The 17,819-nt window shown below is 45.1% G+C and overlaps 1 protein-coding gene and 1 long non-coding RNA gene across 2 annotated transcripts; one reads left to right on the top strand and one right to left on the bottom strand.

Annotated features, from left to right (window-relative positions):
* Positions 1-2,443: 2,443 nt before the first annotated feature.
* Positions 2,444-3,427, top strand: LOC110551594 (histo-blood group ABO system transferase-like). Its single transcript, XM_060366326.1, has one exon. It carries the CDS (start codon positions 2,444-2,446, stop codon positions 3,425-3,427), a length of 984 nt encoding a protein of 327 aa, XP_060222309.1.
* A 13,256-nt stretch (positions 3,428-16,683) lies between these two features.
* LOC132647008 (uncharacterized) lies at positions 16,684-17,502 on the bottom strand. Its single transcript, XR_009585301.1, has 2 exons — positions 17,249-17,502; positions 16,684-17,122 (listed from the first exon to the last, which is right to left on the bottom strand). It is a non-coding gene; the product is annotated as an uncharacterized LOC132647008 (long non-coding RNA).
* Positions 17,503-17,819: the final 317 nt, after the last annotated feature.

Below are 17,819 nucleotides of genomic sequence, written 5' to 3'. Positions count from 1 at the left end.
ACATAGTGAGTTAGATAATGCCACCATAATAATTATAGGGCTAATAATAAACATTGTTAGACCATACTTCTAAAATTACCACAAGTCTCCATGATGATTGTAGACACAGAGGTTCTCAGTGAAGTCATGTTGTACTGGATTCAAGAACACACCAGGTTGACCTCATTCCAGGGATGCTGGGATGGGTGAACATATGCAAATCACCGAGTGTCATCACAGACTCAAAGGCAGGAATCACAGGAGCATTTAAACAGGCGCAGGAAAGGCTTCTGTTAAATACCACATCTTTTCATGACAAAAACTCTGAAATGACTAGGAATGGAGAGAATATATCTCAATAATATATATGTCTACATGAGACAAACATACAGCCAACCTCATGCTAAATACAGAAACACTCAAGGCATTTCCACTAAGATCAAGAATAAGCCAAGGGGGTCCGCTCTCTCCACTGCTGTTCAATATCATGTATAAAGTCTTAGCTAGAGCAGTAAGACAAGAGAGTGAAAGGGGCATTAAATAAAAGAGCAAGAACTCTTTGCAGATGGTGTGATTCCGTACATTAGGGACCCGAATGACTCCACCAAGAAACTCTTAGAGATGGATGAATACTTTCAAAAAGGGACAGGACACAAAAATACATACAAAAATCAGTTACAGAGATCCATATTAACGAAAGACATTGAGAAATGAACGAACAAGGTGGTGATCGTGTTCAAAATCACCTCAAGACTAATAACATGCCCTGGAGTAAACCCAATAAATAAACTTTCATCGACGTGACAGATGTCTGCAGTACAGACACTGGAAGAAGGAAGCTGAGGGAGACACTAGAATATGAAAAGATTTCTCATGCTCAGGGACTGAAAAAAAATGTGGAAATGGCTCTTACCAATGTACAGAGTCATCACAATCATAATTCCTGCTCTGTTCTTCACAGAAATAAAGAGGCCACCTTAGAATTCAAATGGAAACACAAAAGACAAAGAAATCCTGAGAAATAATGATAAATGCTGCAGGTATCACTAGTCCTGACCTCAAATTATACTTCGGAGCCATAGTGACAAGAGCAGCGTGGGACTGGCAGAGAAACAGACATGTAGCTGGTGAGATAGAATAAGTGGCCCGGATAGAAGCCCCCACAGCTGTAGCCACCCTATCTTTAATATAGATTCCCATAGTGCCCTTTGGAGAAAAGAAAGCCTCAGCAGGGTGTTTTCTTGATTAATGATCGATTCAGGTGGGCCCAGTCCACAGTGGGTTCTCAATTGTATAAGAAAGCAGGCTGAGCAAGCTATGGGGAGCAAGTGAGTAATTACTGTTCCTTCCTGGCTTCTGTTTCAGCTCCTGTCCTGATTTGCTTTCACGGTAGACTGTGGGCCACCTGTAAGATGAAATCAACCTTTTCCTTGCCAAGTTGCTTTTGTCTTGGTTGTTCTCACCGCAACAGAAAGCAAACTAAGTTAAAGAGGTTGCCCGCGATTTTGGAATCTCTTGTTCTTTGACATTGTTCAAGATTGGAACAAATACCAAGCCTGGACCTTTCAAGGATGTGTTTTCCAAAAGGGCGGCACTCACTCAGGGTGATGCTTAAACAAGATAATGCCAATCAAAGTCAGTATCCTAGCTCTCATAATGTAAGCCCTGCTACCCCAAAGCAAATCTTCAGTGGGTTCTATCTGATAGTAGGAGAATAAAGGAAAAAAACAACAACAACAAACAAAACAAACGTGGATTCACACATCACTCCCTCTACCATGGCCTACCAAATCGGTCCTTCCCAGAGAGAGCCCACATCCTCCCATCTGGATGTGATGCCTGAGACAGCCTGGTCTCAACTCTGTGGATTTTTCAGGGAACTGGCTTTCGCTAACAGTTCCATCAGTGGTAATTGTCAAGGGCAACGTGGAGCACCAGGTCCCTTCTGGTGCCCTGCCCTGGTTTCATCACAATCTCCCCTGTTGACCTGCTCAGTGATGCCCTTTGAGTCTCCTGAGCATGTTTCAGGGATCCTGAGTTCTGTCCTGTCGGCTGTGGTCCTGTCTCCGTGGTCCAGTGACTGAATCCTGCCGTACAGTTTCTTTGAAAACACCAGAGAAAGAAACTGACTTCGTTGGAGTTCTGTTGGCTCTCGAGGCTTCTCCATGTGAACTACGTGGCGCCTGGCGCTTGGGTCAGCATTAGAGAGTTTGGGAGCTGTGCGTTGGGGACTTGGGGAGCTCCTTCTATTTGGCCCAGCCCATTCAGAAGAAGTGACCCTCATTTCATGCAGGAGACACGGACAGTCATGATTGAGTCACTGCTGAAATCTGACAAATCCAAGTATCACTCACTTCTTTCTATGACCTTCGTTTTCCTGCTAACCTTCACACTGGCCTTTTTTGCCTATGCTTTCCTGATGCTGGAAAAGCAGAAGCCGGAATACACTCTAGCCAGGGAGAGCATGACGGTTAGAGAAATGGACTACCTGAAGATAGTGAATGTGTCTAGGATGCTGTATTACCAGTCAAAACTAATTATGCCCAGTAGTGAAAACATAGCCATACAGACTCCCTGGCTGGCCCCCATCGTGTGGGAAGGGACTTTCCAAATAGAAATCCTGAACCAGCAATTCCGGCTCCAGAACGTCTCCATCGGGCTAGTGGTGTTTGCCATCGGAGAATACATAGACTTCCTAGAGGTGTTTTTGCAGACCGCGGAGACATACTTCATGGAGGGACACAGGGTAAAGTACTACGTCTTCACTGACCAGCCGAATAGCGTTCCACTCATGAAGCTCCATGAGGGGAGACAGATTGTGATTCTGGAAGCTCAGGGCTCTGGCCGCCAGCGGGACGCCTATGACTATAGAATGAAGATGATCAGCCTTTTCTCCAAGCAGCGCTTTGCAAAGGAGGTGGACTACCTGGTCTGTGCGCACGTGAACATCATTTTCTGCCACAGTGTGGGCGTGGAGATCCTGTCCTCCTTGTTTGGCACGCTGCATCCTCTGTTCTTTGGATTCCCGAGGGAGTCCTTGGTCTATGAGAGGCAGCCTCAGTCACAAGCCTACATTTCTGGGGAGGAGGGGGACTTTTACTATTCGGGCGCCTTCTTCGGGGGAAAGGTGCTGGAGGTTTTCAGGCTCACCAAGTTCTGTTACCAGGCGGCGATGCTGGACAAGGCTCAGGACATCCATGTCATGTGGCCCGATGAAAGCTACTTGAACAAGTACCTCCTTTACAACAAGCCCACCAAGGTCCTCTCTCCTGAGTACATGTGGAGTAAGCAACTTCAGGACAATTTCCAGGAAATGTTCATAGACTGGGACATATTCGTGAGGATCAGCAAATATTCCAGGACTTCCGGAGAGCTCTTAGACAAGGTCCACTGCAAGAACGTCCAGGCCTCTAGCACACGGCCTGAGATCGGAACCCGTTTTTCCTAGTGTGAGTACAGGCTCCCCATTTCTGTTGGGTTGTGGGGAAACTGCTCAGGAATGCACTCAACTCCTTTTCGACAGTGGAAGATCACCTCATCCAACCCTGGCCTAGTTTGCTTCCTGTTGCTTCGATAAAACACTGACCAAAATCCAGCTGGGGAAGACGGCGGTTATTTCAGGGTTACAGTTCATCACCCAGGGAAGCCAGGGCAGCAGCTCACGTGGGGACCGCAGTTGAGCAAGCTGCTGGATTGCTCCCGTTGGCTTGTCCAACCTCCTTTCTATACAGCCCGGGGCCACTTCTCTGGGTGCCCCCTCCCAGTGGGCTGGGCCCTCTCACATCAATTGCCAATTAAGGAAATTGCCCCATACAATGAAGGAGACAATTCCTCAGTTGAGGTCCCGGCCTTTGGAGGTGACTCTCCAGGTGTGTCTAGTTGGCAGCCGAAGCTGACCATGACATCACCCTCCACCCCAAGTCCATCAGCTGCAAGGGCACCCCCCTCCAAGCACAGGTGAGCTGATTTCTGGGGTCAGTCCCACCTTGGCCTTCTCTTAACGTCCCTTCAGGTTGAATGAGGCTGGTGGCACGGTCCTGTCGTGGTGAGCAAAGTATCATAGACAAGACCTTTTCTAGAGGGAGCGAGGGTCTTCGCCACAGGGCTCCCGTCTTTCAAAGCAGTCATCAGGACCTGTTTTGGTCTTTGGCTGAGGTTAGCTTTAAGCTGAATCAGTTCCTCTTCAAATTCGTCCTGACAGCAAGAGAGCTCCCCAAGGCTGAGGTCAGATCACAGTCCCTTTTCCTCACGCCTGGCTCCTTGTCTGCCTCAGAACGCTGTCGGTTGATGGACAGCAGAGAGCATGTCTCCTAATTTCTCCTAGCCCCATTCTCAGTGTCTCCAGGGTTCTCTGAGTGGAGGAAGATGACATCCTGAGAACAGGAAGCTTTAGTTTCTCTTTTACTTAGAAGTCATTTCTGTTCTCTAGCAAGGGTACTTATGGGTGGCAATCCTAGATTTTTGCGGCTCTGTTTTAGTTGTGTTCTCTCTCTTTTTCCTATCCAGGGCAAAAGAGGCGTGGGGTGTTACACAGCGGTGGCTTGTGGTTTTCTTCTGTGCGTGAAAAATGTCTTAGTTCTGATGCTTCCTCTTCCGAGGCTCCACATTTGAGATCTGGTTTTGTTGTCTGAGACAGTCCCTCACTGCCTGTAACTCGCTCTGTAGACCTGGCTGACCTTGAACTCAGATCTTCCTGCCTCCGCCCCCCTGAGTGCCGGGACTAAGGGTGTGCACCACCCTGCCCAGACTTGTACGTTGACTGGTCTAGAGGCGGTGGTGCCTGGGGGAATGTAGCTGATCAACGAGCAGACTAAAGTCTCACGCAATAGCCAGCTTTATTCAGGGCCGCAGGGTTAAGAAGGATCGCGAGTCAAGTGTACAAACACTAGGGCGAGCTGCGTGGGGCTAGAGCGTGTTTTCAACAGAGGCAAAGCACTCAACAGCAGGCAGCTGTAACGAATGGTCTGAAGAAAGCTCACTCCTCTGTGCTACACCTGGGAGGGGCACCTAAGCACAATCCGAGAACAATTCTGCGTTTTGAAGTAGCTGAGGTCACTAAGACTCTTGTTTTGGTTGTGTGTGTGTGTGTTGGAATTTTCTCACACCCCCTCAAAATTCTCCTCCAGGACTTCATTCTTGGACGCTGTTCTGACAATAAGCTATACTTACACATTTTATGTCAATGCCGAGAAGCTATTTTTGCAAAATTCTGTCTCCCTTTGTTTGTTTGTTTGGTTTGTTTTTTGAGAGCGGAGATTTCTGTGTAACAGCTCTGGCTGTCCTGGAACTAGCTCTGTAGACCAGGCTGGCCCAGGCTTGCCACGCTCTTTCAGATCCACCTGCCTCTGCCTGTCTGAGTGCTGGGACTGACAGTAAGCACCATCTCGGTCAGGAAAGTGAAAATAAATACACTAGTGGTGTTCACAAGGGCCTGGTGGCCAGTCACAGCAGCAGGGCGGGCCCTGAGACCCAGCTCACAACCCCCATCCCTCACTGGAGCCACCACTGTGACCTCAGGGCCATGCTAGAGCCACAGCCTCTGATCGGCTGTCCTCTGCCTCAGCTGGGGCCATCCCTGACCCTGCAATTCAGCTGCAGGAAGACACAAGTGCAGTTTGCGTCATTTCTAGTCTCTCCCGTTGGGTCTTACAGGGCCTTACACTTCTCACTGGACCTGTAAAACACGCCTGTCTCCCAGCATGGTCTCTGTTTGCTTCTGGAGACTGGCGCTCCTAACTACAATGTTTTAGCCTGTGTGACCCCTGGGTTCAGTTCCCAGCACCCCAGAGAGAGAAGGTTCACTCCCTGTTTAGAAATAATGTGGTCTGTGCTGAGGTGACCTAACCTCTATCATGCTTTTTTGTTTTTGTTTTTCGAGACAGGGTTTCTCTGTGTAGCCTTGGTCTACTTGCTTTGTAGACCAGGCTGGCCTTCAACTCATAGCAACCCGCCTGCCTCTGTCTCCCTGAGTGCCGGGATTACAGGTGTGCACCACTGTGCCTGGTTTTCTATCATGCTCCTTATGGGGCCATCTTCATTTTGGAATGGGGTCTAATGTTCTGTATACCCTTGCCTATTATGTCAGTCATGGTAAAAGCTTAGGTGACAGGAGAGTTAGGTGGTGGCTCAAGCATCTATGGCTGCCCTTCTGACAGGGCTGGGAAGCCCTGCTAGAAGCCTGACACCTACCACTGAGGCGCCCAGTCTTCAGTGTTTTCCTATCACTTTGAAAAAATACCCAGAAAAAACAACTTATTTTGTCTCACAGTCTCTGGGATTCCAGCCCTTTGTTACCTGGCCTCCTTGCTTCAGGCCTGTGGCACATGGTAGAGGAGAGCCACTCAATGCTACCAGGAAGCAAGGACCAAGAGAGGGGGCCAAGGCTGTGGAGACAAAACTCCTTCATGGGAACCCAGTGGCTACTTCCTCCAACTAGGCCTGCTTCCTAAGTCTACACCGTGTCCTAACAGCACACTCCTCTGCGAATCTGTCACAAGAGTCATCCCTCAGGGCCCTCAGGACCCAGTCATTTTCCCAGTGTCCCACCTTTGCTCACTGCATCTTTGGAGACCACGCTTTGCTGGGACGGGGTGACCGGGGTAAGTGGGGAATTTCAGATCTGAACTCTAACGTTCATCTCGCTGTCTTCCAGGGTACCACCACCACCTCCCAGAGGGTAGCAGGAGTGATAAACTTCTGTGTTAAGAGTCCATTTGAAACTAAACTGTTGATGGAGACGAGTCTTTGCAACTGATGCTTTGTCCTGTCTTGTTGAGTTTTTAAGCTATAGCTGAAATGCATCTACATCCCAACAACTTTAATAAAACGATCATGACTCAGCCCTAAGGTATCCAGGGTCAGTGTGCTGTGCAGAGAATGGGTGCTGTCTGGCCAGAGACCTTGGCAGATGGTGAGAAGTGACCTGTGTGGTTGGACCTAGCATGAGGACGGGGGTCAGACCCAGAATGATTCTCGGCCCTGCCACTGACTGTTGTATAAAGGGACATAATGTAATAAAATAGTTATAAGATAGTCACGTGACATTTACATTCAGTAATATCACACAGATGACAATATTTACCCACTCCTACCTGTAGGCGCCAGTTTTTAAACTCTATTTTATTTGGGGGTTCCTTCCAACCCCCCAACCCTAGGAAGGAAAGCCAGAAGGTTAGAAGGGAAAGGGGATATAGACCTCTTTAGACTTAGCTCTGCTTGCTTAGGTAATCAGGTTCTTTTGGAAAATACCAATCTTTAGACCCTTTTAGACTTAGTTCCCTGGGGCAGTTCCAATCTTTGTAGTCAGGATATCCAGCAGCCCAGCAAACGCAGCCGCAGGATGAGCCAGCAACAGCCTTCTTCCTTCTCAGAGCATCCCTCAAAGTGTCCTCTTCTCTCTGGGCTCTGGGATTCACACCCTCTCTGAGTCCTCAGAATTCCACTATCTGCAGCTGGCAAAGCCACACCCCTCTCTGAGTCACACAAGGCTGTTAACAGCTGGCAAAGACAACAGCTGTCCACACACACACACACAAAAAAAAAAGTGGACAAACTACGACAATGCCATAGCCTGAATTTGGGATTAAAACAAAAACATATTTACATAATATATACTGAGTTTTTGAAGAAACCAAAATTCCCCCTACATGTGCTCCTTTTTTTGTTTTAAAAAATGGCTTTTTCTCTAACATTAATAAACTATATACAACAAGATTATGAGAATTATCACGTAAGAATTACATTTCTAATATCCAGGACATTTGTATTTGGTACCCTCGGAAAAAAGAGTTCCAGTATCTATCCTAGCTGGGTGAGTCCAAAGTTCTGTGCCTAAATCACTTTTCTTTTAATTTGCATTTATCAACCTAGAAACACCTTTTTAAACCTAAAATATTGTCTTAGTTCCTACACAACTAAGCTTAATTGTTGTGAGACTATGACTATTTAGCCTTCAACCCCATCAGGGACTCGAGAAAGAAATAATATTACCTAAGCCTGTAGGAAGTGTGGAGCAAGCAGCTTCAGAACCACAGAAATGACAGAGACAGCTGACTGTCTGGACAGTCACCAGAGGTTTCTCTCTGTCATTGGGGCATCCAGGCTTCAGCCCACCAGCCCAGGATATCTGACAGGCCTTTCTGTGAAGCAGGCATTCTGAAAGACTGGCCTACCCAGTCTCTGCAAAGTTGGACAGTCAATTTCCCAGTGTCTTGTTAACAGTTTGGATAGCCTGCTGTCAGCAGTCAAGATAAGGATAGTTTTTTGTTTGTTTGTTTGTTTTGTCCAGTGGCTCTCTTGCCACGTTTGTTTCTTTGATGCCCATGATCTTATTTGAAGTATATTAGGGGTGCTGCCAGGAGCAGTTGTGTCTGTCGGTCAAAAAAGCCGTTCATTATTAAGACATCTTTAAATGTCATATTCTAAGCTCTCCGAAGTGTTTGAAGACCACCTGTCTATCTCAGCAGATCTAAGTAGACAAACATGGCTTGTTTCTAGCTATGTACTCTCTGCTTAACTTTGGAAGCATACATAAGAGGCTAAATAGAGGTTATTTCTGTAATTAACTGAACTAGTACCTAACAAGACTACAAGATTATCTATAGGTGACTAAACTACTAACTTGTATCTCTTAATTATCCTGAACAGTTTGCAATAGCTTTCATAAGACTGGAACTTTACACCACATTTTTTAAATGAGTTACATATGTACAATACATTAAGCAAGCATTGAACAAAATAATCCAAACCAATGTATTTGGGACTTGAAGAGTCAATAATCCATTTCTATTCTATCATCTTATATCCCTCTTTTATCATTCCCTCCCCCCCAACATTAGATAGGAGAGAAAGATAAGAGACAAACTATAGAGGGGAGAAGGCAATGCCTGGTTCTAACCTTTATTTTGCTTCCTCCCTTGACATTACTTATAACCACCCCCTAGGTGACAGTAAACAGCCATAGCCAAATGACCAAAAACACCCACCCCACCTCTTGGGAATGGGGGCATCGTGCCCTTAAAATTAATTTTTTGGTGTCTGAGGGTAAGAACATCTTTTGGGTACCCTAAGAAAATTAGGATATTAGCTAGCTGCTGGAAGAACTAGCTGAATCTTTTTCTGTCCATTCTCTGTAGGATCAATCCTCTGGGCTAGCCCTTTTGAAGTTGACCTGGATGCAGATTCTTGAGGAAACAGTAACTGAGGCAGCCTGTGAGCCTGAATCACCTGGGCTGCTTGCTTTGTCTTCACTGTTATCTGGTCTTTTGCTCTGAAAATAAATCTTTAAAGGTAATATTAGAGTTACATTTCTGCATATATACAGATATATATGTATACGGAATATGCAAGGTACACAAACCAGCTAAAGGTAATTTTCTGCTCTATGTGTGAGCAAGTGAAAGGCGCCTCTCAGCTTTATACGTCTAGCTGAATGTAGTATGAATCTCCATCCATGCTGGATGGTAGGATAGCACGTCCTGAGGACCAGGTAGCCAGTAAGATTCAGTTGCCACAGGAAAACATTCGTATCTCAGCTAGTAGGAGGCCTTCCCTGCTCAAATCTAATCTTTGCATGTTTTACTGGTAACCATATTTTTTTCATTCCCTCTAGATACATAAGCAAAACCGCGTCCCCATCTCAAAACTATTACAGGTCTCCATTCTGAAGTCAACATGTCCCAGCTCCACAGTTTTTTCTATAACCCAGTGTCTCTCTCGGGTGCTGTTGTTCCTTTTTCACTAACATTAAGAAAATTTAGAGTTAAAAAAGGGTTATATAGTCTATCCCTGGGTGTCCTTTACTCTCCCTTTTTGTCTAACAAGCATCTCTTTTAAAGCATGATTAGCTCTTGCCACAACTGCTTATCCTGTAGGATTGTGTGGTGTACTAGTAAAATGTTTTATTTTATAATATGCAAATTATATGTTTATAATATACAAATATATATCCTCTTACTGGATACATATGGGGACAATATCAGTCTTTTTTTTTTTTTAAGACTTTATTTATTATGTGTATAATGTTCTGCCTGCATGTACACCTGTAGGCCAGAAGTAGGCGCCAGATCTCATTCCAGATGGTTGTGAGCCACCATGTGGTTGCTGGGAATTGAACTCAGGTGCTCTGGAAGAGCAGCCAGTTAACTCTTAACCTCTGAGCCATCTCTCCAGCCCCCACAATATCAGTCTTAATTTATGCATTATTTGCCATTAGTTTCAATAAATGTGTAATTACACAATCAGCCTTTTCAGACCTTAAAGCAGTTGCCCATTGGAACCCTGAATATGTGTCAGTGGTGTGGTGTACTTACCTTTGTTTTCCAAATTCTGCAAAATGAAACAAACCCATCTGCTGGATTTCATTTCTTTTTCGTGTCCCTCGGGTTACTTCCAGAGGTAATGGAGTTTGGTTATACAGAGAACGCATAGGACAGTTTTTATTATTTCTTTGGCTGTTGCCAAATGACAGAAAAAATTTCTTTAAGCCTTTACTGTTAACTTGACGTTGTTCAAAAAAATTTGAGGCTCCTAACACATTCCCTGTTAGTAACTGGTCAATTTCCTCATCTCCTCGTGCCCATGGACCTGGGCAGCCTGTATGAGACTGAATGTGAGTGATATTGCAAACAATCCAGATTTTGAACTGAAGCGTGTGGGCTTTGGGTCACCTTGCATATCTTGGCTGACTTTTAACCTGCCATTCCCAGCTGGTTTGCATCAGCATAGAATGCAGGTGCTTTAGGAACTGGTGTTCCATTTTCAATATATGGAAGAATCCAATTAGTTCTTTCTATAAACTGTAAATGTTTGCTTGTAGGATATTTGTTATTAATTTCTTCCAAATTGATCTTTGCCAGTCTTCATGGATCACCCACAATGACATAATCTCAGCATTAACAAGAGGCACTACAGTTTCAGCCAGGTCTGTTCCTGGCAATTAACATTGTCTTATTCTGCCTTTTATAATTAACTCAGAAACTTTTCTACGTAGTTCTTCAATTTTTTACTTTGTTTATGTGCTAAGAAATCTATTCCATAATACTATCTCCCCTTGCATAATGAGCCCAGTAGGAGAATTAGCTGAAGGCAAAATGACCAAAATACAATGGAGTTTAGGATCAATTCGACCCACACATGCATCTTGCAGTCTTTGTTCTACCAGAGTTAACTCTTTCTGCTTCAGCTCTTAGACATCTTAGACTGTTTAAACCTGAATTTCTTTGTAATGTTTGAGTCAAATTACTTAACTCATAAGTACTTAATCCAATTGTAGGCCTCAACCAGTTAATATCACCCATTAATTTTTGAAAATCATTAAGAGTCTGCAATTGGTCTCTATGGATCTGTACCTTTTGTGGTTGAATTTTTTGTTGACTTATTTTATAACTCAAATAGCTAATAGAATCTCCTCTCTGTATTTTTTTTTTTCTGTAGCAAATTGTAACCCCCAGCATGGCAGAATTCTTTGTGTATCCTTAAACATTTTCTTTAAAGATATCTGCGTTGGAATCAGCCAACAAAATATCAACCATGAATGATAAATAATAGGTTGAGGAAATTGCCTACGAGACATTTCTAGTGGTTGTTGCACAAAATATTGACATAAAATTGGACTATATAATAGTCCCCGTGGAAGCACCCTCCAATGATATCTCTTTATTGGATGGCTATTGCTCAGAGTAGGTACTGAGAAAGCAAACCTCTCCCTATCCTGCTGATGCAAGGGAATTGTGAAAAACCAATCTTTTAAATCAATTACTATTACAGGCCATGACGTAGGTAACAGGAAAGATAAAGAAATTCCAGGACCCATTGGTTGAATTACTCTATTCACTGCTCTTAAATCTGTTATCATCCTCCGTTTTCCTGATAACAGACACAGGGGAATTCCATGGGCTGGTAAACTCTTCTGTACATTGAACTTCCAGCTGCTCTTGTACCGGCTGTTCAAGTGCTTGCAAGTTTTCCTTTGTTATGGGCCGCTGCTACTGCCACACAGGTGTGTTTGATATCTATTTTAATGGTAGAGCTGGCAAAGACCATGCCCTCTCCAAGCCAGTTATTAGCTGTAGACGAACTAAGGCAGTTCTGTATCCCATACCCGGGATTAAGGCAAAAACCTGTTTACATAACTGAGTTGTTTTTATTTATTTATTTAAGGGAACCAAAAACTTTCACTACAGTCCTGTGTAGTTCAGGCTGGCCTCAAACTTGCTATGCGGCTGAGGGTGACTTTGAACTTCTGATTTTCCTATCTCCACCTTAAAGGGGTGATTATTCAGTCGTGTGCCACGTGACACTTTTGTGCTAAGGATCAAACTTCAGGTCTCATGTGTGCTAGGCAAGCACTCTGTCCACTTAGCTACAGCTGTAGCCCAAGAGTTAAATTTTATATATAAATTGTCTTTTAAAATTATATATATATATATATATATATATATATATATATATATAATCTTCAGGTGTTGGTATAATGTTTTGTGGATGTATACAATGTACTCTTGTTCGTTCAAATGCTGATTTCTCTACTATCTGGTGTCTAAGCATCACCCATCTCAAGTTTGTGTAAACATGCCACCATTTGTTCTCTGTGCTGCCAATAAAAACACGCAGCTACTGCTGAGCAATGGAGAGAATACGGTGGCACATTCTGGTCTGGAGGGGAGGAGAAAGAAGGAATGGGAGGACTGGAAAACATCAGGGAAAAGGAACTGGACCTAAGATATGACCAAAAAGCAAGTACAGTGTGGGAAATCTGAATGGGAGGAAGCTATGCAGGCTTAGAGATTTAGGGTGGAGTAATTATTGCCCAGCATTGTGCTCTAGGCTAATTAAATAAGTCCTAGTCTCTGTGTGATGATTTGAGTATACACCTCTTTTAAGAATAACCACTGTTTAGCTAAAAGATAAATCATATTAAATAGTAATAATCAGCAACATTCAGGCTTTACCTGCCCCCAAACTTAAAGCAGTGTGAATGGCCACAAGCAGGGAAAGGGCTTTTTGCCTAAAGCCACCCCACCAATTCAGGGAGCTCTGGAGATGACACAGATTAGCTTAACTCTCATCTATCTACAAGTGGCATTCGCCATTTCCTGCTACTTCCTGAGGAGGCTGGCCCATCTGTGTAGCTCAGGATCAGGGCTGCTTCTGCGAAGGTGGAGGAGGAAGCATAGGGCTAAAGCTTACCAGCAATAGGATTTGATCTGGAAGAGTACATGGTCATCCCTCTAAGGCAACTTCCAAGACATTCAAGGCAAGTAACTGTCTCCCAGAAAGGTGTGTCTAAAAGGCAGGAACTATGTTAAAACTACAGGGGAACAACCAGGCTTTTTCCAGGTGTGGCTTAAATGTTTCATGTCTCCTTGAGACTTTTCATTCGAAGCCATCTCTAATGCAGTACTAGGCACTGGATGAGCTCAACGAAAGGACCTGAGGAAGCTAAGTAGGACTGCTGTCCCTCTGTCTCTTGGGCCAAATGAGTATCCTCAGTGGGCCCTAGCTTCACAACTCTGATAAAATTGTAGTAAGCTCGATCAAGATATTAAAGCTAAGAGAGGAGGTGAATATCTTTAACCCCAACACTCATGAGACAAAGGCAGGTGGATCCATGTGAGTTCAAAGCTAGCCTGATCTACACAGGCTAGCTAGTGGTATACATTGAAACCCTATCTCAAAAGAGAAAAAGAAGGAGGGAGAAGAAGAAAGAAAGAAAAGAAAGAAGAAAGAAAGGAAAGAAGAAGAAATGAAGATGAGTAGGTCATGGTGGCACATTCCTTAAGTCCTAGAACAAAGGGGGCAGTGGCAGGCAGCTGGCCGAGTTTGAGCCAACCTACTCTACATAGTGAGATCCTGTTTTCAAAAAAAGCAAAGATAAAATTAAAAGGGGAAATATCAAATTAATATCAGGAATACAAACAAGGCCATCACTACAGACCCAACAGTCAAAGACTAACAAGTGAGGATAAAACACCTTTCCATGGTGGAAACTAAAACCAGCCAATTCTTTTAAGCATGTTTGGAAAATATTTTACCAGCATTAAATTATTCTGGTGAGTGAGGAGGAGAAAGCTTTGATCTTGGCTGCATCTGTGAGGCCAGAGTTACCTTAGCCTAAAAATAAACATTTGTAGATGAATATCCTTAACAAAAGCATACATAAAAAGCCACTAGCTTTTCAGGAAAGTCCAACTAACGAACTAGAAAAGGATGTCTGTGGTGGTGTGAATGGCTCCATCGACTCCTAGTTTTGAGTTTGTAGTCCTAGTTGGTGATCTACGTAGATTAGGATGTATGATCTTGTTGGAGGTGTGCCATTGGGAGTGGGCTCTGAGGTTTCAAAAACTCACACCAGGCCCAGTTTGGACTCTAGTCTGCTGCCTGAGGATCAGGATGTAAGCTCTTAGCTGGGCCCTGTCAGCCTGCCCCTGTGTCTTCTACCACGATAGTTGTGGATTCGCCCTCTGAAACTCTGAGCAAGCTCCCGATTTAATACTTTAAATGTTACCTTGGTCCTGGTGTTTCGTCACAGCAGTAGAACAGAAATTAAGACAATGTCTTATCGTCATTACCAGTAGTTTTGTGCCAGGAACACATTTGTGGTTTAGTTTAATGCTCAGAAAACAATGGGTGCAATTCACCAGTGTGAACAAACCACGATGTTAACTCAGCGCTATGGGGAGACTGTTCAACATTTAACACTCTCTCATAAAGATTCATCCTATCACCGGATGACGGTGGTGTACACCTTGAATTCCAGCACTTGGGAGGCAGAGGAGGGTGAATCTGTGTGAGTTCCAGGCCAGCCTGGAGTAAGAGTGAGTTCTAGGCCAGCCAAGACTACACAAAGAACCCCTGTCTGGAAATACCAAAACAACAATAATTTTTCTATAAAGTAAAAGTGATTCTCTTTGGGTGATGACCCAGAGGAAACTCAGTGGCTCTTAGAACACTGTGGTAGGACTGGGAACCAGCTGCAGTCACCGAGTTGAGGATTACCTGAAGCACGAGTGTGTCGTTCTTACAACTCATGCAGCTGTGTGGCCCTCTCTCTCAGAGCAAGTCCAGAGAAAGAAGCTTAATCACATGCAATACTTTCCCACCACAGCCCCTGCAGGTCCAACACGTTGGAGTTTTAATGAGAGTTTACTTTGGCTACAAGATTTCAGAGTAGAGTATATTGCTAGGGCTGCATTGCACAGTTCAACCCTGGAATCAGCACTGTTTCCCGAGCTAAGTGGTAAACACGTGTACTGGGCATGCCTGTACATAAGAAATGAGCATACAATGCACTTGTGTCCATCACATCAAAAAGGCATAATTATCTTTATTATAAAATATAGTATAAATATATTAACTTATGTATACATTAGTAGGGGGTATTTAAATAGAAAATTGATTGGCTGTGGTGTATAAAAACACAGCCTTGGCCGGGAGTGGTGCTGCATCACCCTTACACAGAGAAAACCTGTTTCAGATCCTCCCCGCAAAGAAAACACTAGAACAGAGCTATCACAAACAACAAATCATTGCAGATATAAAGATGCATGTACACAGGGTTTTTCTATCTGTCACATTATTGCACTCCTCAAGGTCAGAAACCAGGGTTTACTTACAATGTTGGCGAGATGACTCGGTGGTAAAGGCACTGGCCACCCAAGTCTGACAGCCCAAGTTTAATTTCCTGGTATTTGTCATCTGATTTCCACATGTGCACAGTGGTACATATACACCAAAAACAAAACAAGACGAAACTGTAAACCACTGATGAAAAAAATGTTTGGGGGAGGGTCTTCTGAGCCAGGTCCAGATGTCCCCATTCCTCATCTTCGAATGAAACCAAGGCCTGGGATAACAAACAGGTGGTTGGGTGGCTGTGTGGGTCACATATAAGAGTGTAGCCTGTTCCCGGGTGATGAGCAAGAATGAAGAGACAAGGCCTGACCTGCAGATCACCTGCTAGCCTGGCACAGAGGCTCAAGATGGAGGTGCCTTTGATGGGATCCAAAGGTTTGTGACAGGGAGGCCTCCTGTGTGGGAAGCCACTGAAGAGTGAAACAAAACAATGTGTGATTGTGGAGGAACCAACAGCGGCTTAGGGAGGACCACCCGCCCAGCAGCTGAGCCTCACTGGTCTGCATGGCTTGTTGCCCAGAGCCCATCATATGCTGTGTTAAAGGAACTAGGAAGCCAGGGATGCACACAGAGAAACCCCATCTCAAACAACCACGACTGTGGAGAGCCGTTTGTTTGGTCCAGCTGCTTCGTTATTGAGTATTCCAAGAAAAACATGTTTTCACCCTGGCCTTTACCTTGAGACAGAGATAAGAGGATGTTACTTAAAACTTGCTTGTGTGACCTTGGACTTTATCTGCTACAGGGAAGTAGTTTAAGAAAACAAGTTGGGCAGTTCCATGAACTTCTTTCTCATATTGATGTGACTTGATTTTGCTCTGCCTGTAAAGAGGAACCGTGGAATAAACTTACACTGCAGTCTTACTGACAGCCCTCTCGAGCTGATCTCGTGTGTAGTGTGACTTGCTTTAATTATTTCAAGCTTCACTCCCCACTCAGGTACTGCTCAACTCTGCTGGCGGGCTGCTGCACACAACAACAAAAGGTAACAGATGTCAGAGCTGGTGTTTGCTGCTCTGGTTGGTGGTGTGAACCTGGCAGCCAGGCCTAAAAATGAGGCAGACTAAAGTATCATGCAGGAGCCAACTTTATTCAGAGCATCAGACAAGCTACACTCCAAGAGTTGAGTCACCTTAGCAAAGTAGTATACAATCACAAGGACAAGCCACACATGGCATGGATCTGTGTCAGGAATTTTGGATGATCTGTGTCAGGAATTTCTTTGTGTAGCCTTGGCTGTCCTGGGCTTGCTTTGTACACCAGGCTGGCCTCGAACTCACAGAGATCCACCTGCCTCTGCCTCCCTGAGTGCTGGGATTAAAGGTGCGTGCCACCTTGCCTGACTTAGCAAATGTGATTGCATGGAGGCGTATGAAAAACAGTTGAAATAAACTTGCTCCTATCTGCTATACCTGGGAAGAGCACAGAAACACATTCCAAGAACAACTCTGCTTTGAAGCGGGCCTAGTTCTCTCAGGAGGGGATCACTGTGGACGCTGCATCACAGACTCTGGGGAGGGACCCCGCTGCTTCCAGATCCCAGGGCGCCAACCTGGGAAGACCTGGAGTTCCAGGACCCAGGACCCCCACCTGCACTCCCACCCCCTCACCCCGCTCCCCGCCAAGAGTTAGGAACCTCCACTCCAGTTCGGGGGTTGCCATGGGAACCACTGGTGCAGTGCCCGAAAACGTGCGGCGGAGAGCGCTGCTGGGCCGCGAAGGAGAGCCCGGCTCGCGCGGAAGGTAGGCGTGGGTCCTTCGTCCTTCGGGTCCTTCATGTTCGCTCCCCTCGATTCGCGCGAGCTTCTGCCCGGGAGGGAGGCGGGGGCAGAATCGCTGGGAAGGCGGGTCGGGGACTCGAGAATGACGCCAAGAGACCAAGCGTCGGAAGTCCCGCCCCTGCGGCCCCCGGGAACGCCCACTCTCCCGTGCGTCATTTCCCAGCTCGCAGCTGTGCCTTCTGGGAAATGTAGTTTTTTGGTTTGTTTGTTTTACTTTGTTAGGTTTTTTCGAGACAGGGTTTGTCTGTGTAGTCCTGGCTGTCCTGGAATTCACTTTGTTGACCAGGCTGGCCTCGAACTCATAGAGATCCTCCAGCCTCTGACTCCCGAAGGCTGGGATTGAAGGCATTTCACTACTACCACCAACCGCGAAGTGTTTTTATTTATGTTTTTGTTTTGTTTTGAAAGCTGAATCCCAGCCCTTCG

This window comes from Meriones unguiculatus, chromosome 14 (genome assembly GCF_030254825.1).
Source record: "Meriones unguiculatus strain TT.TT164.6M chromosome 14, Bangor_MerUng_6.1, whole genome shotgun sequence".
Classification (NCBI taxonomy): Eukaryota; Metazoa; Chordata; class Mammalia; order Rodentia; family Muridae; genus Meriones; species Meriones unguiculatus.
This window is presented reverse-complemented; position numbering and strand designations above follow the sequence as displayed.

What these genes read in the sequence shown, in the direction of transcription:
- LOC110551594 (XM_060366326.1), top strand. Translation starts at nt 2,444, where the DNA reads ATGACGGTTAGAGAAATGGACTACCTGAAGATAGTGAATGTGTCTAGG.